Source organism: Macaca nemestrina, chromosome 7 (assembly GCF_043159975.1).
Source record: "Macaca nemestrina isolate mMacNem1 chromosome 7, mMacNem.hap1, whole genome shotgun sequence".
Lineage (NCBI taxonomy): Eukaryota > Metazoa > Chordata > Mammalia > Primates > Cercopithecidae > Macaca > Macaca nemestrina.
This window is the reverse complement of record NC_092131.1, coordinates 13779984-13807486: the sequence shown is the minus strand read 5'-3', so window position 1 is coordinate 13807486 and position 27503 is coordinate 13779984. Positions and strand designations below refer to the sequence as shown.

The 27503-nt window shown below is 51.9% G+C and overlaps 2 protein-coding genes and 1 long non-coding RNA gene across 3 annotated transcripts in view; 2 read left to right on the top strand and 1 right to left on the bottom strand.

The window, feature by feature from the left end:
- The first annotated feature begins 1313 nt into the window (after nucleotides 1-1313).
- Nucleotides 1314-21218, top strand: LOC105467510 (OTU deubiquitinase, ubiquitin aldehyde binding 2). Its single transcript, XM_011717138.3, has 6 exons — nucleotides 1314-1516; nucleotides 12709-12804; nucleotides 14297-14415; nucleotides 19237-19321; nucleotides 19872-20066; nucleotides 21003-21218. The coding sequence occupies exons 1-6, from the start codon at nucleotides 1514-1516 to the stop codon at nucleotides 21207-21209; spliced, it is 705 nt and encodes a 234-aa protein (XP_011715440.1). The 5' UTR covers nucleotides 1314-1513; the 3' UTR covers nucleotides 21210-21218.
- On the top strand, nucleotides 3820-7414 carry LOC139364201 (uncharacterized). Its single transcript, XR_011625596.1, has 3 exons — nucleotides 3820-5011; nucleotides 5652-5795; nucleotides 6602-7414. It is a non-coding gene; the product is annotated as an uncharacterized lncRNA (long non-coding RNA).
- Nucleotides 21219-26198: 4980 nt separating the features above from the next.
- LOC105467507 (DEAD-box helicase 24) overlaps nucleotides 26199-27503 on the bottom strand; it is a 29765-nt gene continuing 28460 nt past the window's right edge. Inside the window, exon 9 of the mRNA XM_011717133.3 lies at nucleotides 26199-26741. Within this exon, the coding sequence (XP_011715435.1) occupies nucleotides 26473-26741 (269 nt within the window). The 3' untranslated portion in view covers nucleotides 26199-26472. The remainder of the gene's footprint in view (nucleotides 26742-27503) is intronic.

Below are 27503 nucleotides of genomic sequence, written 5' to 3'. Positions count from 1 at the left end.
TGAGCACTGGCTGGGGAGTCAGAAGTCTGGGGATCCAGCCCAGCCAGGCCACTTCTTAGCTCAGCAGCACTGGGCTGCTCCTGTCACCTCTCTGGCTTTCTTGGCTGTAAAAAACAAAGAGGAGAAACCCCCTGAAAACAAACGGGGGTCGGGGTGGGGGCAGGTAACACAGCCCCTGTAGTCACGTGCAGAGTGAATTGGAAACCAGCTCTGGAGTCACACTGCCTGGGACTGAATCCCACTTGAGTGCTATGTGACTTACGCAAGGAACTTAAACTCTCTGTAATGTTTCCTCATCTGTGAAATAGGGATAATAATAACAGGACCTACCCCCATAAACCAGTTGTGAGGAAATTAAGCAAGATACTTCCGTATATGTGGAGGGTTCAGGATAGCACCTGATACATAGTAGGTGTTCTGCATAACTGTATAAATAACTGTAAAAAGTTAGATGCTATTGTTACTGCTCCTTGAGCCTCCATTGACCCCACACTCCCTACCCAGGTCATGATACATGCTTGGAAGACTCAGATGTCTGTATGCCCAGAGCCTAGCCTCGTGCCTGGGACTTACAGAGTAAGAGTTGTGGCGGGGGGGAGGGGCGGGGCAGCAGCAGGAAGGGGAATTGCTCAATACACACTCCTGGAAATACTAATATTGTGAAGTGGATGCATGCAATGCACTGAGCCCCCCTTCCCTACAAACTCTCCCTACTACACCCAAAGCAGCTCCTCCAGGACTCAAGGGCTGGTGAATGAATCTTTGAATGATAAATATTCCTATTTTGATGTCCATTAATAATGAGCTTGTAGGCAAGATGAGTCATCTAGACATGGTTCACGGATATCCCTACAATTCCAGAGCCACAGAGTCAACGATCCTGGACATTCATTCATTCAACAAACATTAACTGGGTGCGTGGCAACCTACTGATTCATGAGTTAGAAGAGGGTAAAATATTATGTAGAAGCCATACTTAATGTTATTGGACACGTGTTCCCTAAGCGCCTATCCTCTGATCTTGTGCAAACTATACTTATGTGACCTTGTTTATGAATTAATGAGGGCCAGCTAATCCTTCAGAAGACTCCAATTTTAGGTTTGCGCAAAAGCCCTTCAGCCTTTGCAAACGAGGACCTGTCTTTCTGGGTTGAGCTAACTCCTCTGCTAGTTAAAAGCTTTCTGTGTCTTTAAAAAGGGGAGGCATCCTGTCAAATGGTCCCTAAAGCATAGGCTGAAGGCGCGTGAAGTCCCACCCACTTTCTATGACGTCCTGCATCCCGGCTCCTGATTGCCCGCCTGAGACGTCAATTGCGGGGCGTGTGTCTTCCTGGGACACAGTGGAGGTCTAACCTTTGGTTTGCGGAGTGGTCGGGTGTATTCTCCGCCGCCCCCACGCCCTCGAGGTCCCCGCCACCGAACCAGCGGCGGAGCCCGCCCGCGCCTCCCGCGGCACTCCCGCACCGGATCGCTCCTCGCTGGGGCGGGACCTGGCCTGGCGGCTCCGGTCACTATGGTCAGTGATCGTGGGGGATCGCGAACGGGGAGCGGGCAGGGGGCGCGGTGGGCGGGGTCGCTGTCGGAGCGGGTGCACCTGCGGGACGGGGGTCGGACGCGAGGCTCAGCCCCCAGACCACCCCCGCCGCGTTCCGAACCCCTGAAATACGGAGTCCGGACGGATACTGGGGGCCAGGTCGCGCCCCGCTGTCCCCCGTGGACGTGCAGCTGAGGAGGTCCAGCTCGGCCCCGAGTCCCCGCCCCCAGCGTGTCCGCCCCAGTTGGCCCTGGGCGCCGCCTCGACGGCGCTGGGTGGGCGCCCTCGACGGAAGCAGGGACAGGGAGGCTGCAGCGCTATGGGTCGCCTCCTCTTTGTTAAGTAGCCCCCCAGTCAGCAGTCCACGGCCCCTCCCACCCGAGGGCTCAGCCGTCAAAGACCAACCCACTCCTGGCCCCTGCCCCAACCCCACGAGGGGATCTAGGAGTTGCACAGGGGACCAGATCGTCTGTCCCTGCGGGCGACTAGTCCGTCTCCATTTTTGGAGTCGGGACCCACGTGGAGAGGTTGCCTTAAGTTGTGAGGCACATGAGTTAGGGGTCGGGGAAAAGAAAATACTCAGGAATCCCTGATGGAGAGTCCTGTCTGCACAGAACGGGGCCCAGAGACCCTCTGAGCCAGGCTAACCCTGGGCTTGGGCAGGTGGGGAAACTGAGGTCAGACAGGGAAGGGCTGGTACTGATAGTGGTGGTCCTGGGACTTGAACCCAGGCCTCTGGACTCTCAGTTCAGTACTCTTTGTGTTACATCAGCTCACCTTCCAGGTTGCCATGGGGTCAGGCATCCTGCAGGGGACTGGGTGGGATGGCTGCCTAAGACCCTTCAACCCTGAGCAGGGGGGAGCCTGTGGAGTGAGGGCTGAGTGGCTTGAGTCGGGGCCACACAGCCCCAGGTTCAAGTCTCACTTCCACCTCCTGGAAAGCAAAGAGGCTTTGGTTGGTCCACTCTCCCCCTCAGCACCGTTTTGCACATCTGTAATGGGCTGCTGTGAGAACCATGTGAGATGATTAGCTGGAGCTTTTCCTGTGACAACAGAGTCCTGGAAATGGGTGTGCACAGATGCCTGGTTCTTCAAGCTTAGCCTCCTCTCTCCTATGACTGGGCAGGAAAATGGGTCACCGCAGCAGGATGCTGCCAGGCTGGGGCATGGGTCAAAGCCTGGTCATGGCCTGGCATGATCTGGGTGTGGCATAGGCAGCCAGGGCACTCGAGCTGGGACTGTCCTTGCCAAGCCAGCTTGGGGCGTAGCTGGGGGCCTCTGGGGCATCTGGAAGCACCAGCTTCCTGCTTCCACTTGGTGCCCAAGGGTTTACCTGGTTGAGCTGCTCCTGGAAGGCAGCCCAGGTGTTTCTGCATCACCCACCAGGGAGGGATGGAGCTGGGGTAATGATGGGCTTAGCCACCCGGGAGCTGGAGGCTGGCATGCCCTCTGGCCACCACTCGGCAGCTGAGAGCACAGCAGAGGCGGTAGCCGCTCTTTGTGCCATGCAGTGAGGCCGCTCACTCTGCCCCCTATGTGCCCTAACTCAGGAGACTGGAAGTTAGAGGGCAGGTGGGGTCCAAAGCCCTCACACCTCACCGGGGGCTTGAGTGCCTTGGCAATGGATGAAGTGATTAACCCACTAAAATAGGATGTCTGTCTGGGAATCACAGGGGTGGAGGCAGTGCAGGGTCTGTCTGTTCCCTTCCCTTCACGTGGCATTTATTGAGCACCTACTGCATGTGGGGACCATACTGGGCCCTGTAGTGCATGGTGGGTTTTTATGTTGAACCTGCATTGTGTGGATGGTGGTGAGTGTGTGTGTGTGACAGAAGGAATATCCTTGGAAAATACAGCATCTTCTTTGCTTTCCTGTTTCTACATCACTGGGCTAAGCTTGAGGAAGGGCCCCCCGTGGAAGACACAAAGCCCCTTGGGAAGGTAGGGGTGAGACAAGGACCAGGCCTCTGGCAGGGAGTGCAAATAGCGAGGAGTCTCATGCACTCAAGGTGCATTTCATGTTTGGCGAATGAATGAATCAGACATAAGCAGGAAAACCACAGGGGCCTATTGTGCTTTGTTCTGTTATTTGTCAAACAGGTCCCCAGTGGGCGCCTTTGTCAGGCCTGTGCTGGGCACTGTGACACTAATGAGAAAGACAAGGTGCCCGCCCGCTCTAGGACCTCACTGCCTGCTGGCCAAGACAGCTGGACACAAGCAGTGTCTGAGCTACAGGTCATGGCCTAAGAGGCCTAAGGACTTTGGGAGCACAGTGAGAGGTCAATATGCTCTGAGGGAGTGGGGGTGTTGGAAGGTTCTGCAGAGGAGGTCTTTTGAGCTGGGGGAGGTCTTTTGAGCTGAGTTGAAGGATGTATATGAGTGTTCAAGAAGGATTTGGGAAGGGTACATTCCTTCTGGTGGGTGCGGGGGGAAAGTGGGCTATCAGGCTTTGAAGCATGGTCAAGAATGGGGAAAGGTAAACAGCCTCTGAAGATGCAAGGAGATTGAGGGAGGCAGGGAAATTGAGTCTGGAAAATTCGGTGGGATCAGGATGTTCTGTGCAGGGCCTCACTTGTGCTATGGGGTTTGGGTTTTATTCCACCAATAAGAGGGAAACCATAACATATTTTTGACAAGTGAGAGATGGTTGACTCGGACGATCTCTCTGACAATGAAGTGGACACAGGGTTGGAGGTAGCCAGGCTGGAGTCAGAGCCTGGCTAGTCCCGTGCATGCATCTGTCTATTCATTCATGCAGTGTGTGAGCTTCCCGGGCTGCCATTACAAAGTACCACAAACTGTGGTGTAGAGCAACAGAAATGGATTCTTACAGTGCTGGAGGCTGGAAGCTGAAGATCAAGGTGTCAGCAGGGCCATGCTCCCTCTGAAGGCGCTAGGGAAGGTTCTGTTCCAGGCCTCCCTGCAAGCTTCTGGTAGCTCCTTGGCTTGTGGTTGCAGAACTCTGATCTTCATGGGGTGTGCTTCCTGTATGCGGGTCTGTGTCCTAATTTCCTCTTTTTATAAAGATACCAGTTGTATTGGATTAGAGGCCCACCCTACTCCAGCATGACCTCATCTCAGCTAATTACATCTGCAATGACCCTGTTTCCAAATAAGATCCCATTCTAAGGTACCAAGGATTAGGAATTCAACATATGAATTTTGGTGGGGGGGACACAGTTCAACCCATAACACTCAGTATACATTTCTGGAACATGGCTGTGTGCCAGGCACTGAGAAGCCAGCATTGACAGGCAGACAAAGTCCCTGCGCTCATGGAATTGGCATTGCAGTGGAGGGAGCCGTGCAGCACGCGGGTAAACAGGCGAGCCTATTAGATCATGCCCTGAAGAAATAAAGGTGAGAGGGATGGGGAGGGGCAAGGGAAGGCCTTTCTGAGGAGGTGACTCCACCTGCATCTTGGGAAAGGCAGAGGAAGAATCCAGGTCGAAGGAGCAGCCGCGTAAAGGCCCTGAGGTAAGAATGAGTGTGTCTTGTGAAGGAACACAGAGAGGGCCACATGGGGTCAGAGTTGGGAGGTCATTGTCAAAAGATTGAGTCTTGGCCTAAGTGAGGGAGTCCACTGGAGGGCGTGGAGGAAGGCACGCCCTTGCTGGCTAAGCAGCTTGTATCGGCTACTTGTGGAGAATGGACTGGGATGGGGGCAGGAGTGGAAGCCAGGAGGTCCTTGGGCAGATGTTGGTGCAGCCTCCCTGGGGGGAGATGATGGCAGCTTGGACCAATGGGGAGGTTGAGGAGAGAGGAGTGGAGAAGCACCTCTGGGTCTCAGCGTGAGCTCTGCCTGGATGGAGGGGCATTCTGGGGAGCTGGAGAAGCCTGTGGGGGGTGGGGGGCGAGGTGGGCAGGAGAGCAGTCAGGGACATGCTAATTCAGTAATGTTCTCAGACTTCTGAGTGGCGAGTGGCTGTGGAGTCAGAGCTCTAGGGAGAGGTCAGGCCCAGAGAGGAAGCTGTGAGGGTCTGTTGGGAGGATGCTGTATGAGTTCAGGCATATTCTAAGAGGGAAGGCCAGGGCCCAGGTCAGGGGCTCTGCAAAGCCAACCAAGAACTGACCCAGGGGGTGAAGCCTCATTGCAGGGTCTTGTCACTTTTCTTAGTGGAGCAGCAGACAAGGGACATGTAGAAGCCTGAGCAATGGTCCCAGTGATGTCCACGTCCTAATCCCCACAACCTGGGACTATGTTACCGTGGCGAGAGGGGCTTGGCAGATGGGATTCAGTTAAGGATTCTGAGTTATCCAGGTGGGCGCAATGACATAATCACAAGTGTCCTTATGAGAGCAAGGCAGAGTAATGTGGGGGGAGGGGGGCGGGAGCGTAAGCCAGGAAACCTGGGAGCCTCTAGAAACTGAAGAAGAAAACAGATTCTCCCATAGAGCCCACAGAAGGAACGCAGCTCTGTCGCTATCTTGCTTTAGGCCAGCAACACTCCTTTCGGATTTGTGACCTCCAGCACTGTCAGATCATAAATTTGTGTTGTTTTGAGACACTACATTTGTGCGCATTTGTTACAGCAGCCACGGGAAACTCAGGGCACTTGGCTGCCCCTAAATCCATGGCTTCCAAACATTTATCATCGCTCACCTCATCAATACAAAACCTCTGAGGCCAGGTGCTCATGCCTGTAATCCCAGCATTTTGGGAGGCCAAGGTGGGAGGATTGCTTGAGCCCAGGAGTTTGAGACCAGCCTGGGCAACACCGTGAGATCCCATCTCAAAACCAAAAAAACAACAACGTTGAGCACTGCATGCATACATATGTCATATATCATACCCCTGAGTACACATCTGAAGGGACATTTCCTCCAGCCCCTGGAGCAGTCCACAGTGCTGGGCCCATGGCTGCGGGCTGCTTGAGGAGTCCTTGGGTTATGTGGGCAGGTTTCAGGTATATACAGAGGCTTGGGAGGGAAAACCAGAGGAAAGTGGGGACTTGTACTTTCCCTAAATTTGGAGGTAGGGCTTGGTCCATGGATTAGGGATGGGGTATCAAGGGCAAGCTCTCCAGCATCATGGTGGGAGTTTATACCCTGGCTCTTTCATCTCAGCCGGTGTTCCAGGGATGTAGGAGGAAGGACCAGCAGACAGATGTAATACCGTCTCCCACCAAAGACTCAAAGCCAGTCTGAACACCAAGCCCACGTCCTAGCGCTTTCTGCTAGTTCCCAGGGTTACTGGGGAAAAGCAGTGATTAAAGAACATCCTTTTCTCACTTTGAAATATATTCCTCAACGCAAGCTGCTAAATCTGTTTCCAAGCCGCAGTGCTATCTGACTTAATTAATTAGCATCTACTCGCAAACCAGCAATTAAAGGGCTAAAGTCCTTTTAGGTGGCCTAATTAGGTCTGACAGGACATTGTCAAGATGTGGCCTGTCCTTTCTCCATAACATCCTGGAAATTTTCCGCCATGGTTTAAAAAGCAATTACAAATGAGAGCCAGCCAGGTCAAGCCTCATGCCTGATTTATGGGCTAGTAAATCGAGGGTGTGCCTGGGGTTCTCCCAGGAGCTTGAGTCTCTGGTCTTGCCAGGGGTGTGGCCAGGGCCCTGCCAGTGGGGAGTGGCAGGGGACCAACTTGGGCGGAGTTGGATCATTCTGGAGGTGCCAGGTGGGGACTCAAAGGGCCAAAGTGAGAATCCACTTGTCCCTAGGTCCCCTAATAAGCACATCTGGGACCCCTGGGGCCCTGGAGCTAGCCCAAGGTTCCATCACCTGCACCTGCAGATGGAGGTAGCCCACCCGTGAGACATTTGTAAGCAGGGGTAGCTCTTAAATAGTGTGGAGTAAAGGGAAAAAAATCTCCAGAATATCTATAGACTAATATTATGCAAACTTAAAAGGCACGCATACTTACAAGTCTGTATTTTTTTTAAAGGCAGATGCATTTCATTTATACGAGGTACCTAGAGTAGTCAAATTCATTAGAGACAGAAAAGTAGAAAGGTGGTTGCCAGAGATTGGGGGCAAGGGGATGGGGAGTTAGTGTTTAATGAGTAGAGATTCATCATAAGTACGTGGAAGAAAAAAATGGGTATGGGAGTTTCAGTTTGGGAAGATTAAAAGTTCTGGGGATGGATGGTGGCGATGGTTGCACTCTTGTGTGAATGTACTTAATGCCAATGAACTGTGTACTTAAAAATGGATAAAAATAATAAAGTTTAGGCTATGTATGTTTTACTATAATCATAATAAAAAACAAATATATCTAGAAAGACATGCCATAGAAACTACCTATAGAGGCAAGGGGGGATGGAGGAATGGAAATAGGGATCAGGGATGAAGGGGACCAAAACCTGAAAAAATACCTTCCTGAGGCTGGTTTCCACAGCATGTCCTGAGAGTATGGTGAGCTCAGCTCTTAGGAGCTGAGAGGACTCTGAATCGCTATGTAGTATTTTCTTTTCTTTTCTTTTCTTTTCTTTTTTTTTTTCTGAGATGAAGTCTGTCGCGCAGGCTGGAGTGCAGTGGTCCGGTGGTCACGGTTCACTGCAACCTCTGCCGTCTGGGTTCAAGTGATTTTCCTACCTCAGCCTCCCAAGTAGCTGGGACTACAGGTGCCCACCACCATGCCTGGCTCATTTTTGAATTTTGAGTAGAAACGGGGTTTCGCCATTTTGGCCAGGATGATCTTGAACTCCTGACCTTGTGATCCGCCTGCCCCGACCTCCCAAAGTGCTGGGATTACAGATGTGAGCCACCGCACCCGGCCCTATGTAATATTTTCCCTTAACTTGGCTATTTTAAAGAGCTTAAGTAGATTTGTCAAAAATGCAAAGTTTATGTTAATAGAGCAAGTGGAAACCTAACTTGACTTTCCTGGCATAGGTGCCACCCTCGTTCCTAATCCACCTTTAAATATTCCTCATTTTAACTGGTTTTGTTTGTTTGTTTGTTTGTTTTTTGAAATGGAGTATCGCTCTGTCGCCCAGCCTGGAGTGCAGTGGCATGATCTCGGCTCACTGCAAGCTCCACCTTCTGGGTTCACGCCATTCTCCTGCCTCAGCCTCCCAAGTAGCTGGGACTACAGGCGCCCGCCACCACGTCCGGCTAATTTTTTGTATTTTTAGTAGAGACGGGGTTTCACCGTGTTAGCCAGGATGGTCTCAATCTCCTGACCTTGTGACCTGTCTGCCTTGGCCTCCCAAAGTGCTGGGATTACAGACGTGAGCCACCGCGCCCGGCCCCCTCATTTTAACTGTTGATGGCAGTTTTCTGCATTGAAGTACTTATCTCTGCATGTTGAAGATTAATTGCTTAAATCCATTCCACTCCTCCGTTGATTACCTTCTCAGACACTGCAGAGGAAATGTAACAGATTTTGTGTCCTCCTTCCGCCATTTTGGTTTTGGTTTTGGGCAGTCCACACACCAGCAGTATTAAATATAGTTGTTCTACTGTTTGATCTATGATTTAAAAAGACCCAAGCCACCATTTTAAGTCAGCTGTCTATAAAAACAACAAGACTTTTATATAGTATAAACAAATTGTTAGATAAATAATGAGACTTTGGAATGAAGTCAGAGGGTGCATGAGTGCAGAGCAGGTGCGCTTGCTTTTCAGTATTACCTGTTTGTCCTCCTACCATCCACGCAAGGCAGCAGAGAGCGAGCTTTCTTTCTGAAACGTACAGAATCCTATGAATATTTGCTGTATTAGCACGCAGTTATGAGTGCCAAATTAATTGTACAACTAGCAATTGTTATTATGCTAGTAATGTCAATCTTTCATGATTTAGAATAGACAAAAACATGTTAACTTTTTATAAATTTGCCTTTGAAGTCAATAAATCTGGCTTGGTTTAAGTTAAAAGAAAAAACACAAATGAAAATGGAATGATTTTAAACTCCGAGTCAGAGGCCTGCCCAATCTGGAGAAGAGAGACTAGCAAAGTAGAAAGGAGTTCAAGGTATGCTAGAGGCTGTCTTTCTCCTTGACACAATTAGAAGACTTGAAGGAAGTGGAAAGGCAAATCACTTTCCTTCCAGATATCACTGATGTATTTTACCGCCGTGTCTGGATATTGCCTGTAAATCGTGTCCTGTTCCACCTGTGATGAGCATCTCTTGGGCTTGAAAACTCTGTTGTGGACACTGAGCCCCCAGGATCAGAAGCTGGATGGAGAACTTTCCTGGGGGAGGCCTCAGGGGCAGGAGGTCGGGACCTGGCCTGTTGATAAGAAGGCCCTGGGCTGCCCTGCGTGGAATGTCCCTTTGTGTTTAGCAGCCTTGATCCCTCAAGACCTCTGCGTTCTGCCTACCTAGCAGTTTGGCATGGTAGAATTTCCATGGGCTTCAGAGTCAGATAGATCTGCCTAAAATTGCTTCTTAGCACAGGGCACGTGACCTTGTCAGTAGAATGGGCATAATACCCATCTCAGGAGGTAGTTGTGAGGATTCAGTGAGATAATGGGGACATGTCAGCCTCTCTCCCCGAGCCTAGCACATAGTATGTGCACAATAATGGCACCTGTTATCACCTCATACCTCTTGGGCCTAGGGTAGCAGATCGCCAGATCATCTTCCATGTGTTGACTTTCAGCCTCACACTCGCAGGGTGGCTGCCGTAGACATTGCATCTGCACTAACGGCGGGAAGAAGTAAAACACTCCCATCTCTGTTCCTTTTATCCAAAACCAAAAGCTTCCCCAGAAGTCCCCAGCAGACTTTTCATGGGTCCAGCTGGCCAACCCCAGCTACCTGACTGCCCATAGCTGCAAGGGAAGCTAGGAAAATGGGAAAGAGGTAGGATTGTTGTGACTTACCCAGTCATTTTTCATTGTGTTGTGGGATTCCATTAGTGGGGAGGAAACGGGTCGCGGCTGATAAGGCAGAAGCCCTCGGCACCTGCCCCCAAGTGTTACCTGATTCCTCCTGATGGTTTTCCTGTTGCTTTGCCAGCCCGCACTATGATGTCAGGGCAGAAGGAAGGAAGGAGTCTGGGGCTGGATTAATTTAGCAAACAAGGGTGGGTACAGCATGGAAGCTTCTAGAAGCAAAATCCAGAATCCCTTCTTCCAACCCCCCAAGTGTTTGCATGCCCTGTTTCCACTTTTGGAAGCATTCTTCATCCAGTTCTTTTTTTTTTTTTTTTTGACAGAGTCTTGCTCTGTTGCCCAGGAGTGCAGTGGTGCGATCTTGCCTCACTGCAACCTCTGCCTCCCAGGTTTCAGAAATTCTCTACCTCAGCCTCCTGAATAGCTGGGATTACAGGCACGTGCCACCACACCCAGCTAATTTTTTTTGTATTTTTAGTAGACACGAGGTTTCGCCATCTTAGCCAGGCTGGTCTTGAACTCCTGATCTCGTGACCCACCCACCTCAGCCTCCCAAAGTGCTGGGATTACAGGCATGAGCCACCGCGCCCGGCCAGCCCATCCAGTTCTTTAGGACAATGGATTCATCCTCTGTTTTTAAGCTTTCTTCTGGGAAGTTGCCCTGAATCCCATGTTTGGGGGAGATCATGTTTGGTGCCACCAGAAAGGGAGAAACGGAATAAAGTGTAAGTTCAAGGGAGAGCCCAGGACCGACTCAGATGAGGTGAGGAGATCAGGGAGGCTTCATGGAGGAGGTAGCTTTTATTCATTTGTTTGAAGAATATCTCACCCCCTGCTCTGTGCCAGGCCCTTGGTGAATGGAAGATGGCAGACAGTATGACAAGCTGTCATCCAGGCCCCCTAAAAACACCCCTGCCCAGTCCCAGCTTCACCCCTGACCTGATACTGGATGCAGGGTCAGGGCCAGATGGAAGTTTGCAGTCTGTCCCATGTGGAGGCAGGAGCAACAAAAGTCATTGAGGCCTCATTATCCAGTCTCATGGTCCAGCTTTCTGCTTCTGTGTGCTGAGCTTTGGAAAAAGCTAATCATCCAAAATCCAGATCTATTTCTTCAGGTGAAGAAAGGGGTTTGTAGTGTCAGAGGACTCCTATCTGAGCAGGATGGTATTGGGTTGAGATCATTATCTAGTCAGCGATGAGGCTGAGAGGCTACCAGGGAAGGCCACTGTGGCCAATGTGACATGAAAAAGGCCAGTTACAACTGCATGTCAACAATGATGGTGATAAATGGATGGAAAACTAGATTTCTATTTACAAAAATCCCAATTAACAGTGACCATCCACAGTACTCTATTGCATAAAAATGGTCTCCTCTGGTTGTGTGCAGCAGCCAGCCTCACTTGTTTTAAGCTATAAACTGTAAGTGGCTTTAACACCATTTCTCTCACAGTATGTTCATGCTGCAATCAAAGCGGCTTTGGGTGGGTTGGAGGCTAGAGATGCAGCTCTCGCTTGTTTGAGCCCTGCTGACAAGATAGCACAAGGCGGAGACCAGGCCCACGGGGAGCTGGCTGCTAGAACGAGGTGTCTCCTGCAGTTTCCTTCACCCCGAAGCTTCCTTTTGCAGTTGCCTCCTCCCGGCCCGCCAATTTCTTCGCAGGCCTGGAGAGACCCTGCCTGTAGGAGGCTTGTCTTTCTGGGTTGGAATTGACCTAGACCTAGAGCTGGGTTGTAGTATAAACTTTCTCCGCTAGGTGGTGCATGAAGATGCCCTCCCGCCCTGTGCTCCCTGAGCTCAATCTCTTGACACCTTCCCTGGCATCTCCGTGTACCAGTGCCACACAGTGCGGCCTCTTCTGGTGACCTTATCACCCCCTATCTTGATTGTTTTTCTCTGTAGACTGTGAGCCTTGTGGGTGGGGGAGTGCTAGACGTTCCTCCTTCTGTATTTCCAGCATGTGACACAGTGCTGGGCATGTGGATGTTCAGGAATTGTTGGATGAATCAAAGAATGAATGAATGAATGCATGAATGAGAGAGGAGGGACGGAAGGAGACAAAGGGCCTTATCCTCAAGCCTGAAGGCTCATTAGGTTCGAGGTACACATTCTGTGAAATGAATCAGGCTTCAATAACAAGATGAGTTTCCTTATAACCAGGGCTATCTCTTCACGATGGCCCTGACCCTGACGATCCCTGTCCTAGAAATGTGGCGATCCCAACAGGCGTCTAGGATGTTGGTAACATACTCCCAGCATGAGAAGGTAGGAAGGTCCCATTCATTGTTGTCTGTAACTGGCAGTTCAGAGGCCACCAGCTTGTGGAGTCCCATCCGTTGCTTTTGAAATTGTCACAGTATTTCTTCCTTCCCTATCTTCCAGAGTGAAACATCTTTCAACCTAATATCAGAAAAATGTGACATTCTATCCATTCTTCGGGACCATCCTGAAAACAGGATTTACCGGAGGAAAATCGAGGTGAGGCAGAGGGCAGGGAGAAAAGCATCCTAAAATAAACAGGCTGGAGTTGGGAGTGTAAAGGTGATGCCTCTTTGAAGGCCAATAGTTTGGGCCAGGTTCCTGGGCAAATGAAAGGATTCCTAGGATATTTCGATGTTGGACATTTGCCTTAGCAATACATCCTTTCATTCCAAAAAAAAAAAAAAAAAAGGATTTTTTGTTTAAAAGTTTAGCACTATCCTAATGTTTTATTTACTCACTGAGACTTCACTACAACTCGTGTGAGGTAAGTACTTTTATTACGCCCATTTTACAGCTGAGGAAACTGAGGCACAGAAATTAAATTGTGGCCATTTAGCTCATGAGTGGCCAAGCTGGGATTTAAATCCAGGCAGCCGAGTCTCAAGCCACATTCATAACTGCTGTGCCAGGAGACCTCTTGGAGGGAAAGTGTACTCCAGTGAGGCTAAAGGGATTTGTGGGAAGGCTGCAGGGATCGCTCACGGAGCGGTGACCCGTGGGTAGCCGGAGGAGCTGGGTACCCACTCTGTCCCTCTGGCAGCAGGCCCCGGCTGCTCTCTGTACTCTGCAGGACTTCCTTTCGCTGCAGGACAGGCTTGCTCTGGCACTGGCCCCACAGGCCCTTCTCTTTGAGTTCCTCTCAGACACGCAGCACCATTGCTGGACCCCGTTACTTATCCTCAGAGACTCTGATGGGTCCAGCTTGGGTCAGATGTCCATCAGCAGCCAGGGGTAGTGGTGTGGGCATCATGTGATCGGAACGCCGCTGCAGGGGCACTTCCAGGACAGGAGCTGGGCTCTGCAGCCCGCTGACTTTCGTGTCCCCCGGAGCCCTCCTGGGAGAAGAGCCAGGGGCTCCAGAGAGTCCCTGCCTCCCCACTGCCAGCTGGCCTCAGGTGGGCCCAAGTCAGCTCTGAGCCTTCTCATGGCTATGGGGGGAACACGAACTCCCAGACCCCTTGAAAACCATCCTCTGCTGTCAAAATGCTGCTTATAGTCCCATGAGGCAGGAAAGGGGATTCCAGGCCAGTTCAGAGGGACACCTACTTATTGCTAGGAGTGGAGCTGGAGCCTACCCCTCCCTCCCCTGCTCACACATGCAACCCCCCAACCCCTACTTCTGCCGGCTCCCGATTCTCTGTGCTGCTCCCCCAGGAAGGCTTCCCCAACTTCCAAAAGCCAGTGTAATGCCACTGCCCTGTGGCACCCAGCCGTGCACTCCTTCTGTCCTCACAGTGCCACTGTCTAACTATCTATCTTCCCTCCCGGACTGTAGGCTGCCGGGGGGCAGGGACGGACACACAGGACAATGCAGTGTATTTTTATATCAGGGGGATGAACGAGGGTGGGAGGCTGAGGGGATAGCAGCCTGAAGGGAGGGAGCAGGCATTTCCTGGGAGAGATGGGGGGCACCTGGCTAGTCCCAGCACCTAAACCACACAGAGCTATTATTGGTGCAAATGCCCACATTTCTTTCTGTCCCCTTCAGGAACTCAGCAAAAGGTTCACTGCCATCCGCAAGACCAAAGGGGATGGGAACTGCTTCTACAGGGCCTTGGGCTATTCCTACCTGGAGTCCTTGCTGGGGAAGAGCAGGGAGATCTTCAAGTGAGTGCCGGGGCCCCTTGGGCTCTCAAGGCTATGTTCTCTGTGCTAGGTCAGCCCCAAGTCTCTCGGAGGTTTTTGTTACCCTCGGGCTGGTTAACCCAGAGAGTGAGCTGAAGGGCTGCCTGGCAGAGGCGTTTGATGTTGGGGGAGCCCAGCTGCCTGCTGTGGTGGAGTTGGAGGCAGCCAAGGGGTGGAGGATGGAATCTGTGGCCTCCCAGATGCTTTCCAGCCTCTGCTTCCACCACAGGCCTGGGTCAGCCCAGGTAAGTCGCGTGGAGCAGGTGCTTCGTGACCCAATCTGAAAAAAGAAAACACAAACAAAGAGAAGCTTTGCCCCGGTGTTCGGCATAATTCCTGTTGACCTTGGTTTGGAGTGTGTGTGACCCAGGCATTCAGCTGTCTGGGCCTGGCCCTGAGGTCATGCTGGAGAAGGTCTGTGTCCAGAGCTGCCCCTATCATCTCGGCTAGTTCAGGGTTTCTCATACCTGAACATTTGTACAAGGCCCCTGATTCTCTAGTCCATAGCAAGATACAAAAAGCAAAGACAAACAAACCCCTGAGACCTGGCTAGGACGCAAATTCCTGTTCAGGGGGAGCAGGGCAGAGCCGGGACTGCTTTCGTCACTGCCTCCCAGGAGATGCTGATGCCGCTGGGCCTCAGACCACGCTTTGAGGAGCAAGGAGCTAAGAGACCCACCTGGCTCTTAACCTTTGGGGGTCTCAGAGCCCTTAGAGGCTTTGGTGAGGGCCGTGGGCCCTCCTCATCTGAGACCCGCACCCAAATGCCCTCTGGAAACAGTACGGGGGGCAGTGGGTCACAGAGCACTTCTTTGGCTAAGGCAGGTTTCTCACCAGCGGCATGACTGATGTTGTGGGCTAGATCATGCTCATGGTGGGGGCTGTCCTATTGTAGGCTCATTAGCAGCATCCCTGGCCCCCACCCATGAGATACTAGTAGTAACCCCTTCCCCAAGTCATGACAATCAAAACTGCCTCCAGACACTGCCAAGAATCTCCTTTTGGCGGAAAAAAAGTTGACCCTATCTGGTTGAGAACTACTAGGTTAAGGCCATCATCTCCTGTTCAAAATATAGATGATCTCAAAGAGGGTAGAAGTTGAGCCATCTATTCCTTGGCTGAACCGTTCAGATTGTTTCCCCAGTGACAGACTGGCAGAGCCCCTTATGATGAAGAGTCAGCTATCTCAAGCCATTCCCCTCCCCAACTTTCTCAGAGCCCTGTGGGAACCAGCGCAGCACAGTGCAGGGATTATGACCCCAACGTCATTTCCCTATGACCCATGTGCCCTGGAGTTGTGCCACGCAGCAGCCCTGGGCTCTGAGGTCAGACCTCACTCTCTTGCTTACTTGCTGTGCCACCTTGGGCAAGTGACCTGACCTCTCTGGTCCTCAGTTTTCATGTCTGTGGAAGGTGGACATTATAACACACTTCAGGATGCTACTGTGAGGACTCAGTGGGTGATGCTGGTCAAGCCCAATGCCTGCATCTCTCTCTGCACCAGCCCACGTGCTCTGTTCACCTTTCCTCTGTCCTGTCTCCCTGCTCGTCAGCACACAAGGGTGCCATGCTCAGACCCTGCTCTAGGCTGTGGGGATACTGCAGTGAACAAGAGAGACAAAAATCCCTGCCTTGTGGGGCTTGCGTCCTAATGGGAGAAGATGGACAGTACATGAGTATCATGTTTGAGGTGTCAGATGGTGATAAGTATTGTGGGAAAAATCAAGCAGGAAGGAGGCCGAGGAGTGCAAGGTCTAGCGTTGTCTGTTTCAAGTAGGGTTGGAGAGGTAAGGGCGGCAGGGCACATAGCACCTCAGGCCTTTCTAAGGACCTTGGCTTTCAGCCTGAAGGACGCGGGAGCCACCGAAGGATTGTGCAGCACGGGGACCTGCCCTGCTGGCTGCTGTGTGCAGGACAGATGGGGGCGGAGACACGGCCAGGGAGATGTGGTTGGCGAGAGATCCAGAGGAGGAGATGGCCATGGCGTGAGCAGGTGGATGCAGTGGGCATGGCAAGAAGTGGGCAGGTCTAGACACCTGTGGAGGTGGCAAAGACAGGATTCGTGCCTGACTCACATGTTGGACATGGCAGAGTCAAAGATGGTTCCCAGAGATTTGGCCTGAGAGTTAGCAGGATGGAGAAGCCGTTTGCTGCAAGAGAGGGCTGAGGAAGATCAGGAGCTGTGTTTTGCGATGCTGTCTGAAATGTCCAGGAGTCATAGAGTGGGGGTGTCTGGTGGGCACTGGAGGTATGAGGCTGGCGTTCAGCAGGCAAGCTGGGGCACACAGGTGGTAAGTCAAACCACAAGGCTGCATGAGACCACCAGCATTTTCTCTTTCTTTTTTTAAACATTTTCTTTCTCTCTTTATTTTTTCTTAAGAGATGGGTCTTGCTATGTTGCCTAGGCTGGCCTCGAACTCTTGGGCTCAGGCGGTCCTCCCTCCTCAGCCTGCATCTTCTTACACAAAAACCGAGACCATGTCACTCACAGGCTTGAAATATGCTCCTGACCTCTAGGAGCAGTGGAAACCCCTGACACCAAGGCCCTCCACACCAGGCCCCTGCCCCTCCTACCCCATTGCCTGCCCACCCTGAGGTCTAGGCACAAGGGCCCATTTATCCCACACATACCAGAGCTTGCAGGCATGACATGCCGCCTGATGCTGCCTTGGCCTAGGTAGCCCTGCCTCTGACCTGGCTGTGGGTTCTTCGGGCCCCAGGCAGGTTGCTTCACTCACTCCTCTGTAGCTCCTTTCCCCAGCTGAACAGTGGCCATAGCCCTGTCATGGACATTAAGTGATTGACTCGTGAGTACTTGGAACACTGACTGGGGTGTTCTGTGCTAGCTCTGATTGTCTGCGTCATGCATCCTCCACAACCTGCTGTCTCCCTGTGTGCAGCGAGCCCAGAGCCACCCAGGCAGACACTTGTTCTCTGCTCAGTGCTGCTGCAGGGCTGGAGCAAGCGTGTTGCAGCAGTATGCTTGTTCCAGCCCTGGATCTTGCATACTTGCTCTAGAAGTATGCAAAGTGCTTCTGTGTGCCAGAGGCTTGGAGAACACGTGCTTCCTTTGAGGGCAGCCACTGTTACTACCCCATCTTACAGATGAGCAAACAGAGCCTCATAGAGGTCAAATGACTTGCCAGAGGTCCCACACAGGCTTGTGTGCAGCCCCAGCTGTCTGAACTTGCCCCCCTGCCGAACCCCAGTGCCATCCTTCCCCACATCCCTGGCTTGCCTCTTGGGGGTGCATGTCCTGGCCTGGGGGCTTGCCCCCTTCTAACAGGGCCTGTGACCGCATGCTGCTTATCTCTGTGTCCCCAGTGCCTGGCACAGAGGGGCCCACAAGTCACTGGCAAGGAAAGAATGTGGAATGAGGCAGAGGTTTGGGGGTGGGAGTAGGGGCAGGAGAGCTGGGAGCAGAGCAGTGCACTTCATGGCCATGCAGGGACAGAGTGGTCCGAAGAGGGTGCGGGCCCTTGGAGCGGCCCTGGAGGACTGCAGCTGCTTCCTGGAGCTGCTTCTAGTACTCTGGCCATGGGCCACCTAGGCCACAGCTGTAGACAGAACGGGGGTGCTGATGAGGGTGGCTCCTGAGCGAGAGGCATTAGTCAGCACTGACCATCAGATCCTTGCCGTGGCCCGGAGGGGAAACCTAGGTAGCAGGTACCACCGCAGTGGAGGCCTCATCCTCCCGGGCAGCCCTCCGTTCGCCCTCAGCACCCCTGCAGTCAAGGCGTCATCACCATCCACACTTGTGCCAAAGGGGAGCCTATGGCCAAAAGCCACAGGGAGACTTGACAGGGCTGGAGGGGACTGCGGCTAGAAGTCAGCACAGGATCCATCCCTCCAATCCAGGCACCTCACTCCGCAATCAGGACAATCTAGTCCTGGCCCAGGCAGGACTCTTAGATATGCCGGGACCAGCCAGGGGCAAGCAGCGTCTAGGCAAACACTCCTACTTCTGAGTTAGGAGACTGGCTTTCCGTCCACACCCACCACCTTCTCCCTCCTCACCGCCCCCTGTCCTCCTACAAGGCACTAGGCTTTTCCGGAGCACAGCAACTTCTGAGGTGGCCCAGGCCTCTGTATTCCCTTGTGAAACCTGCCGCCTCTTGGGTCCTGTGAGAGCCTCGTCTCCGTTCCTAGGGAAAGTAAGGGGCTGGAGAACTAGGTGTGGCTTTAGTGTTCTGCGCCTGCCAGCTAGTCACCCAGGGCCGCTCACCTGGTCCTTGTGGGAGGCAGCCCTTCCTCCATACCTCATTGCTGCCACTAAACTTGGAGTGTCCTGGAGCCAGGGCCAGGCCCAGGCCCAGGCCTGGGTTTCTTGCCATGCTCCCTGAGGGTACCAGGACAGGTCCCAGAAAGGGGCTGTGCCATGAGGGGGCCTGCAGTGGGTGCAGAGAGGAACAACCCAGCATGCACAGAGCAAAGGCCTGTGGAGCGGGTCCCCAAGGGTGACTTGGTGCTGGCAGATGCTTAACAGCCGGCTTTGGGCGTGCGGGAGGCCTGGTGTGTGTTGTCAGTCGATTGCTGCGGTGTCAGTATTCAATATTACCATGAGTGAGTCAAGCTGCCCTCATGAGGTCACTGAGTAGGGAGTTGGAAAAGATGCAAAATCACACACGCCCTTGTCATATCGTCTTTCTACCATGCACACACACACCATGCAGCTCAGTCACCAGGGCCCGGGGACTAGAGATGAGGTTGGTGGGCGCAGTGGGTTGAGAGGGGGATGCACAGTTGACAATCACAGCACACTCGCTGTGTTTCCCTGTAAACACTCAGTCTACCCCCCCGTAGGTTCAAAGAACGCGTACTGCAGACCCCAAATGACCTTCTGGCTGCTGGCTTTGAGGAGCACAAGTTCAGAAACTTCTTCAATGCTGTGAGTTCACCTAGTCCCTCCTTCCACACTGGCAGAGCAGACAGGAGCGGGCACTGGTTGGAGCCCCGCACAGCCCACAGCTCTGCTTCTCCGGGCTGGGGAAGGACAGAGGGTTGCTTCCTGCTTGTGGGGGTGTGTGGGCACAGGGAGCCCAGGGCCCTGCCCTCCCTTTGGGAGGAGGCACGTCCTCCACCCTATTCCATCTCCACCTTGTGCCTCCCTATCCAATTAGTGAAGGGGTGGGATCGAGGACTCTGACGCTTGCCACTCTGAGTGTGCATGTGAGAATGCAAACCCAGGTAGTCATGGCAGGGAGACCCAACTGCCGCTCCCTAGACGTGCCTCTGGCCTAGTGTACAAACTACAAAGTCTTGCTAACCCTGGGTTACTTAGCTTAGGCAGAATCTCAGACTGATTTTCTACTTCAACCTGAGAATCTACAAATGAAAATGCACGCGAGGGCTTCACGCAGAGGGAGGGAGCGGAGGGAGAATGCAGAGGGAGGGCTGGGGCTCGCTTGGCCTCCCTAGCTGAGGGCCGGGCGGCGCAGTTTTACAGTGTGGTGGAACTGGTAGAGAAAGACGGCTCAGTGTCCAGCCTGCTGAAGGTGTTCAACGACCAGAGTGCCTCAGACCACATCGTGCAGTTCCTGCGCCTGCTCACATCGGCCTTCATCAGAAACCGAGCAGACTTCTTCCGGCACTTCATTGATGAGGAGATGGACATCAAAGACTTCTGCACTCATGTAGGTGTTGGGGTCTCAGCCCCAGCCCCGGGTTCTGCTCCTGTGGCCCTCTCCCACAGACTGCAGCACCCATCTCTAGCCAAGGGACTTGGGTGTCACGACTGCCCTTGCAATTCAAACAGAGCTAGGTCAGCAAGCTGCAGACAGGTCTCACCTGAGCTGCCTGAGCTGTGTGGCCTGAAGCAAGGCACTTCCCTCCCTGGAGATTTCCCATCTGAAAAATAAGGGATTTGGACTGGCCTGTTTACAAAACCGCAGAGTCACAGTCCAAGAGTTACATTTGCTTGACGTGTTTATGATGCGTGGTATTTACCCGAAAGAATTGCCAATATTTGAAAATTAGGCACTTTTCATAGGAATATTTGGATTTCTGTTGGCAAATCAGAAGATCCAGCCCCCAGGCCCTTGCTCGTGCAGGACAGTATCAGCAGGCACTAAGCAGCAGCTGCCCTCTCTATGTGGGACGCATGCCTGCTTGCCACCGCCTCTGCCTCTTCCATCGTCTCTGCAGCATCCGGACTGGCACCCTCACTCACCAGCCTGGCCTCTGCAAACACTTAAGCTTGAAAGGCACCCCTGGATGTCAGGGTGCCTTTTATCTCTAAGATTCTTTGATGCCCAACCTGAAAAATTTCTGCCCCCTTTCCAGAGCCGTCTAAAGTAGTAGCCTGCTCTCAGGTGTAACAACAAGGTCTAGAATGGAAAAGATCCAGGTTCGATTCTTGCCAATTGTAGTGATTTCTAGCTATGCTGCCTCTCAGTGAGGCTGTTTCCTGTGTGACATGAGAATGTCCATACCCAACTCATGGGAAGTTGTGAAGATGATGTCCCAGCACAGAGGCTGTGACCATGACCCTGAAAGCCAGAGTTGAACTCACTTATCCTCTGCCAGGCCTCCCTCCTAAGCTGGTTTCTTTTCATTTTGGCTCCCTGCAGGAAGTGGAGCCCATGGCCACGGAGTGTGACCACATCCAGATCACGGCATTGTCCCAGGCCCTGAGCATCGCCCTGCAGGTGGAGTACGTGGACGAGATGGATACCGCCCTGAACCACCACGTGTTCCCTGAGGCCGCCACCCCTTCCGTTTACCTGCTCTATAAAACATCCCACTACAACATCCTTTATGCAGCCGATAAACATTGATTAATTTTAGGCCATGCAGTGGAACCTGTCACCTAATGGGACTGCATTCTGAATGGAACATTCCGGCTCTTCAATTTTTTAAGCAATTTAGACTGTAGCAAGAAAATGTGCAGCCTTTTGGGCAAAGCCCCTGGAACGAGGCCTACCCATTATGGACTGTGGTAACTTGGTGGTATTTTTAGTATTTATTTTAATGGAGGATCAAATGCTTTCTAACTGGGCCCCTGACAGTTCCCTGTGAGGCCTGGGTGGGTTACCTGCCCTCTCTGGAATTGTTTCTTCAACTGGAGGAGGGTCCTGCCTATGTTGACATTGCATTGTAGAAAAATGGGGCCTCTGGTTTCTCTTTACCAGGGGCAGTGCCTCTCTGCGGGGGAGGAAAAGCTCAAGGTTAGCTGTCTTAATGCAAGTGACTTACCAGGCCTACAGAGTCCAGTCCAGTCATTTGTTGGACTGGGCTCTGGCAGATGGCCTGTTGAGGTCAATTTGAATGTGAGGGCTGCGGTGTGGTTTCAAACATTCATGATGGATGTATTTTCCTACCCCTAACTTAACGAGAAAAAAAAGACTTTCTTTTTTTGCCAAAGTCCAGAAAAGGGCCTTTAGCCTTTAGCAGGAGCTTAAATTGTTGGGGCCCCTCTACCTCTCTCAGGGCCAGAACTGCCTGATTTTTGGTGGATGAGACTTCAGGGTTCTGCTGTCAGCCCCACCTGGACAGAGGCTTACAAGACTAGGGTCTGGAGCAGAATCTGTGTATTTCTGTCTGGGACCAGGAAGCTGCAGCTGTCCCAACATCCCCAGCAAATCCTAGAAGTGGAGTCTGGGTACTTCACGGAGAGAGGTGTCGGCACGCACAGCCGTGGACCCAGCTGAGCAGAGCAGATGCTTTGCAAGCTGCCCCTGGCTGCTTTCTCCCTTTCCCACTTCTGCTCTCTTTATGGACTGGTCAGAGGGTAGGTGGGAAAGAACAGACAAGCCATGTAAGTTGGCAGTGGGGAGATTTCCGCTGTGGAAACTGCCTGGGAATTCAGGCCAGCAGCGTCCTCATTCGGCCACCTGGCTATGCCCCTTAAATAAGCCCCTCACCTTGCTGCCTCAGGACCTTCAAGATTCCATCCGTGGGCTGGCTGGCGCGGTGGCACCAGTGAGGCCCCACACCCTGGCTGGGCGGAGGTGCTGCTAGCAACCTCTCTTTCTCTGTAGGAGGAAATGGAAAATGCAGCGTGTGGAATTGCCCTTTGGGGTCCTCCTTAATTGAAGGCCACCTTCTCACAGGTTTCATTCTGCAGGGATTTATTGGAATCTATTGGTGCTGCTGCGTGAGTCTGCTGACAACCTGACTACACAAGGACTGGGTAGCAGACTCCTCAGAGTCCTCTTGACACAAATGTCCGATTTGTGTCACTCTTCTGCCTTCGTGAAAAGCCAATAGCACTCTTAGATGTCAGGGGATTTTAGTTCCAAGCAGGGCCCCTGGTGTCCATGCTGCCCTCAGTTGGAGTTTGGATCCAAAGGCTCTGGCTAAGTCATTATGTCACTTTTTCACAGGAATGTAAATTTGGCCATCACCTCTGAATTTGTTCAGTACCCCACCATGGTCTATGAGAAGTACACTGGAAGCGTGGGGGAACACATGACATGATTTGTAAATAGCATCATCTTTGCCAGACAAGTCTCCAGAGGATCCCTGTTTCCCAACTGAAAGGTGTGAACGGACACACACATGGCCTGGATGACACCTTGGCTGTTCTGAGGGGCTGTCAGGTGGGCTCTGGGCCTTCCAGCTAGGCTCTCAAGCACAGCAGAAGCCTCACTGGCTGCTATGTCTCTGTATCTGTGGCTTGTGTGGTAACCTCAGAAGCAGAGCTGTTTGGCAGACTGGCTGGAGAAATTCCCTCTGGGAGACTTGCCTGTGCTGTGCTTCCAGGTCACAGAGCCCCCCAGAAGCTCACAGGGGCCCTCTTCCCAGGAAAGAATCTATTCTATCACTTCAGAATCAGGACACTCAAGCTCTGGCAGAGGCAGGCCGAGTTACTTTCATGGTCTTACCCTCTGCTTTTCCCCTTTTTGCAAAAAACCATCAGCCAAATCCGAACCATTGCCCTTGTTCCCCCGACATTCCCTCTCAGATTTGTCTCAAAGGGAAAACACAGTGGATGAAAAGGTGTGGCAGGCTTTGGCAGCTTATTAAAATCTAGTCATCTGTCGATGTTACCTTGCTTGTCCACAGCAGCCAGTCACCCTGGCAGTCACACTTCCTGGATAATACTCTACCCTCACCCCACAGAGCCATCTCTCTCCAGACCAAAAGCTGGAAGGAGAGTTGTTTTGGGAGCTTGTTTTTACAACTGCACGTTTATTATGATACTTTCTCTCCAAAGGAAACTTTATAAATCAATGGGAACAATTAGCAACAGAAAGAGCACAGTCCCTGCTTTTGACTGGGTTTCTATTTTAAGCACAAATGAGATCTCTGGAGCCAGAATGCCAGGGTTCAACCCTCAGCATTGCCACTTACTAGCTGTATGATCTTGGCCAAGTAACTTCACCTCCCTGAACCCCAATTCCAAAGTTTGTGAAATGGCGACAATACCTATGTATCACTGGATTATTGGCTAAAATGTAATGAGATTCCTTGTGTGAAAACAGCTATTATACCTGACACTCATCGTATGGGCTCTACAAAGGGATGTTCCCCAACCTGTTCTTCCCGACAGGAAGCACAGGGCACTGCAGATGGGGCAGCATGTCACCTTGGCAGTGACTCTGTGGCTTCCCAAGCAGGAGTGTCAGGGGAACCATTAGACAGAGTCTAGGAGCCAAATGCATTGCCACCCTGAGCAGACATGGGAGTGGGGAGGGGGCTGTGACTCAGTGAGTGACTTTCAGGGGCCCCAGGCCCTGCGGGATGTAGGCCAAGCCCTACAGCTTCCCTGGGCAGTAAGTAAAAACATTCTCCTAGCATTAAAATGGTTTCCATAACTACTTTTGTCCTGGCTTAATACTGGGTTCCTGGCATGCAGCCAAGAACTCTGCTTTTCCGTGGTGCTGATGTGTTGAGTAGATTAGCTGGGGAGGGATATTCCTTGTTTAATGGCAGATCCGGGACACTCAGGAAGCTCTGCCCATTGACTTCACCTTACCAGGCGAGAGTAGCACTACTTGGAAGGCTGCTCCTGTCTTATACAGCCTGTCGACTTATTAAGCTCCTCCACCGAAAACAGGAAAAGAATTTGCTGTTAGAAGGCTAGGGCGGGACACCAACAGTCATCAGGGGATCTATGTTTGGCTTGTGACAAGTGGCTTCACTCCCACGGCTCAGGTACTATTGGGGGATATTGAGCCTGCTTCCTAACCCCACTGACCTCCACTGCATCATTTGGAAAAGGGAATCTCCCTGTCATTCTCTGATAGCTGTCAGTCAGGAGCTGACCTCACAGACAGGGGCACTTTCCCCTCCTATCCAGGTCACTGGTGACACTGGGGGATGGGAGGTCACTCCTTGGCAACACTTCTGAGACTGAAGTAGTTTTCTGAACTTGTCCTGGGCCCAGAAGGAAGATACTAATTCCACCTCTGCCACTTGGCTGCTGTGTGGCGCTGGGCAAGTCTCAATCACTGGGTGTCTATATGCTCAAGTACAAAAAACACTATTAAGACTTATAGATGGGCACAGTAGCTCACACCTGTAATCCCAGCACTTTGGGATGCTGAGGCAGGAGGATCACTTGAGGGCAGGAGTTTTGAGACCAGCCTAAGCAACATAGTGAGACCCCACCTCTACAAAAAAAAAAAAAAAAATCAGCCAGGTATGGTGGTGTGTGCCTGTAGTCCCAGCTACTTGGGAGGCTGAGGCAGGAGGATTGCCTGGGCCCAGGAGTGTGAGGTTGCAGTGAGCTGTGACTGTGCCACTGCACTCCAACCTGGGCAACAGAGCAAGACCCTGTCTCCAAAAAAAAAAATTATTTCTCAGGACCTTCAAGACTAAATGCTAATTAGATAAAAGTGCCAACCATGAGGCGAGAGAGGCGAGCTACTTAGATCTTGGGGTATCTTGGTCCATTTGTGTATCCTCTTCAATTCCCTAGCACCCCTTGAACTAAACAGCTGTATTGTATTGTGCCCCGATAAATACTTGTTTGGAAGCCAGACAGTTATGCAGAAATCTGTGCTTCTCCCATGGTTGTGGGAGTTGTGGATACTCACCTACACTGATGCAGACAAAGCTGGGGCAGCACCAGGAAGTCCCTAGTTCTCTGGGCACACATTTATACCAGGCTGACCAAGCCTTGAGTTCCTCTTCTCCCAAGGAGCTCAGCTAAGAGAACACAGCACGGCAAGTGCTATGAAGAGGGTAAGCATGGGATACTAAGGGAGCCCCAGGAGAAGCACTGCCCCCACTTAGAGGCTCAGGACTAGAGGATCCATAGCAGTGCTCTGGGATGGAGAAGACCAAAAGGCAATCCAGACCGATGGAAAAGCCTATTCTGCACAAAGGCTCAGGACAAGAGAAGGGGTGCATGGAACTGTGGGCAGGAGCCTGCTCTGTCACAGAGGAGGGGAGTGGAGACAAGGCTGGGGCTAGATCCTGAGGGCTTCACACGTCAGACCTGTGACTGTTACTGCTGACTCTGTGATGTGAGGGAAGCCTGAAGACAGCAACCTCATCCCTGCCCACCTCCCACAGTGGCTCAGACAATAGCCAAGAGTGCGGGAGAGAACTAAGGAGCTATTAGGGTGCTGCTCTGGGTAAAGCAGGAACATGTGCCTCTTTAACATTCCAGCCTCTTGCTCCATCCACACTGTCCGATCTTGGCCTGCAGCCAGAGGCCTGACACTATTCCTGTCTTTTCAAGGGCTTAGCACTGTGCTGGCCCAGGAGAATCATCAAATTAATAATGAAACAAACGACACCATGCCCCCAACCATCTTCTAGCTAAAAAAAAAAAAAAAAAAAAAAAAAAAAAAAATTCAGGATGACACAATGGCTCCGACCATTGTTTTTAATTTATGAAATCAAGTTGAACACACAAGAAGCCTATAAACACTGCAATACAGAAAAATTAAGCTGCTGCATAGAATTCTTACTCCAAAACAATGCAAATCTGCATGAGGTCTCTCCCGCTATGGGTGTGAGTAGAAGAGAGGGAGACATTTTTACCTGGGGTTGATGGTGGAGTGAAACACAAGGGTGGGAGAGGTTTTGCAAATAGCCAGAGAACAGAGAGCAATGTGCAGTCACTAACACACTTGACCAGGGCAGTTAATTTGCACTTGTACTTGGCTGTGGCTGTTCCAGCTGCGGCTCCTTTGGCTTCTTTGTCTTCTTCTGCTGCTTGGAGAGACAGCTTAAAGCAGACTCGCTCTTACTTGGGGCAGACACAAGCAGGGGCGGCTTGCCAGACTGAGTGGGATACTTGGTTTTCTGGCTCTCCGTAAACAGCGGCTGGGAGAGCAGGTGGCGCAGCTCCTTCTTCAGAACCTTCATCTGCTTTTGTCTCCGACGCTCTTCTTGCTGGTCAGCTTTTCCTCCTTGAAACACAATACAAAAAAGATCCTATTTACTATGGTTTGTAGAAACATTTTGTTTCCCTTGATGGATAACACAATGAAAAATGTTTTAGAACTACTTTAGGGAGGCAGGGTTCAAAAGTTCTCTGAAGAAGCCAGTGGTGGCTTGGCAGGGGCTGTAAATGGATAACATCTAACCATTTGCGGGGGATACGCAGGACCGCTCTGTCCTTTTACTTCATAAAAATCCTCCAAGGCTGGAATTATGTTTATAGATGAGGCAATTCAGGCTTAGAGAAGTCACCTGGCTCACATCACAGAGCCAGCCATCAGACAGAGCCCAGAACCCAAGTCTCCTGACTGAAGATCACTTTTCTTCCTATGACCCACCCACTTACTGCCCACCTAGGGTTTGGTGACTTCACAACTACAACCACCCACTGCCCCCCGCCCCCCAGGAGACACTGAATGCTTCCTTGTAGCCCAGCTGTCCTGTGCCTTGCCACCAGTGCTGTGACTGCACATGGAGAGGCTGGAAGAGCCAAAGGGTTCCACCTCAGCCTGTCTTTAGGAAGGGAAGCTGGGCCCAAGCCCCAACCCTGAGCCACCAGGAGGACCAGCTCACTGTCATCAAGCCCACTGGTTTGGCTCCTGGCTTCCATGCTGAGCAGACAGCAGTTAGTCTGTCTCTGAATTTGCTGACTTGGGCACCGAGGTGTCAACATCTCTGCTGAGCCGCATCCCTGGTGGTGTGGAAGGAGCATGCAGTTCTAGATTTGGTTC

Coding starts and splice junctions, on each gene's coding strand:
- LOC105467510 (XM_011717138.3), top strand. Junction 14,416..19,236: donor AAGAGCAGGGAGATCTTCAA/GTGAGTGCCGGG, acceptor ACCCCCCCGTAG/GTTCAAAGAACGCGTACTGC. Junction 20,067..21,002: donor TCAAAGACTTCTGCACTCAT/GTAGGTGTTGGG, acceptor GGCTCCCTGCAG/GAAGTGGAGCCCATGGCCAC.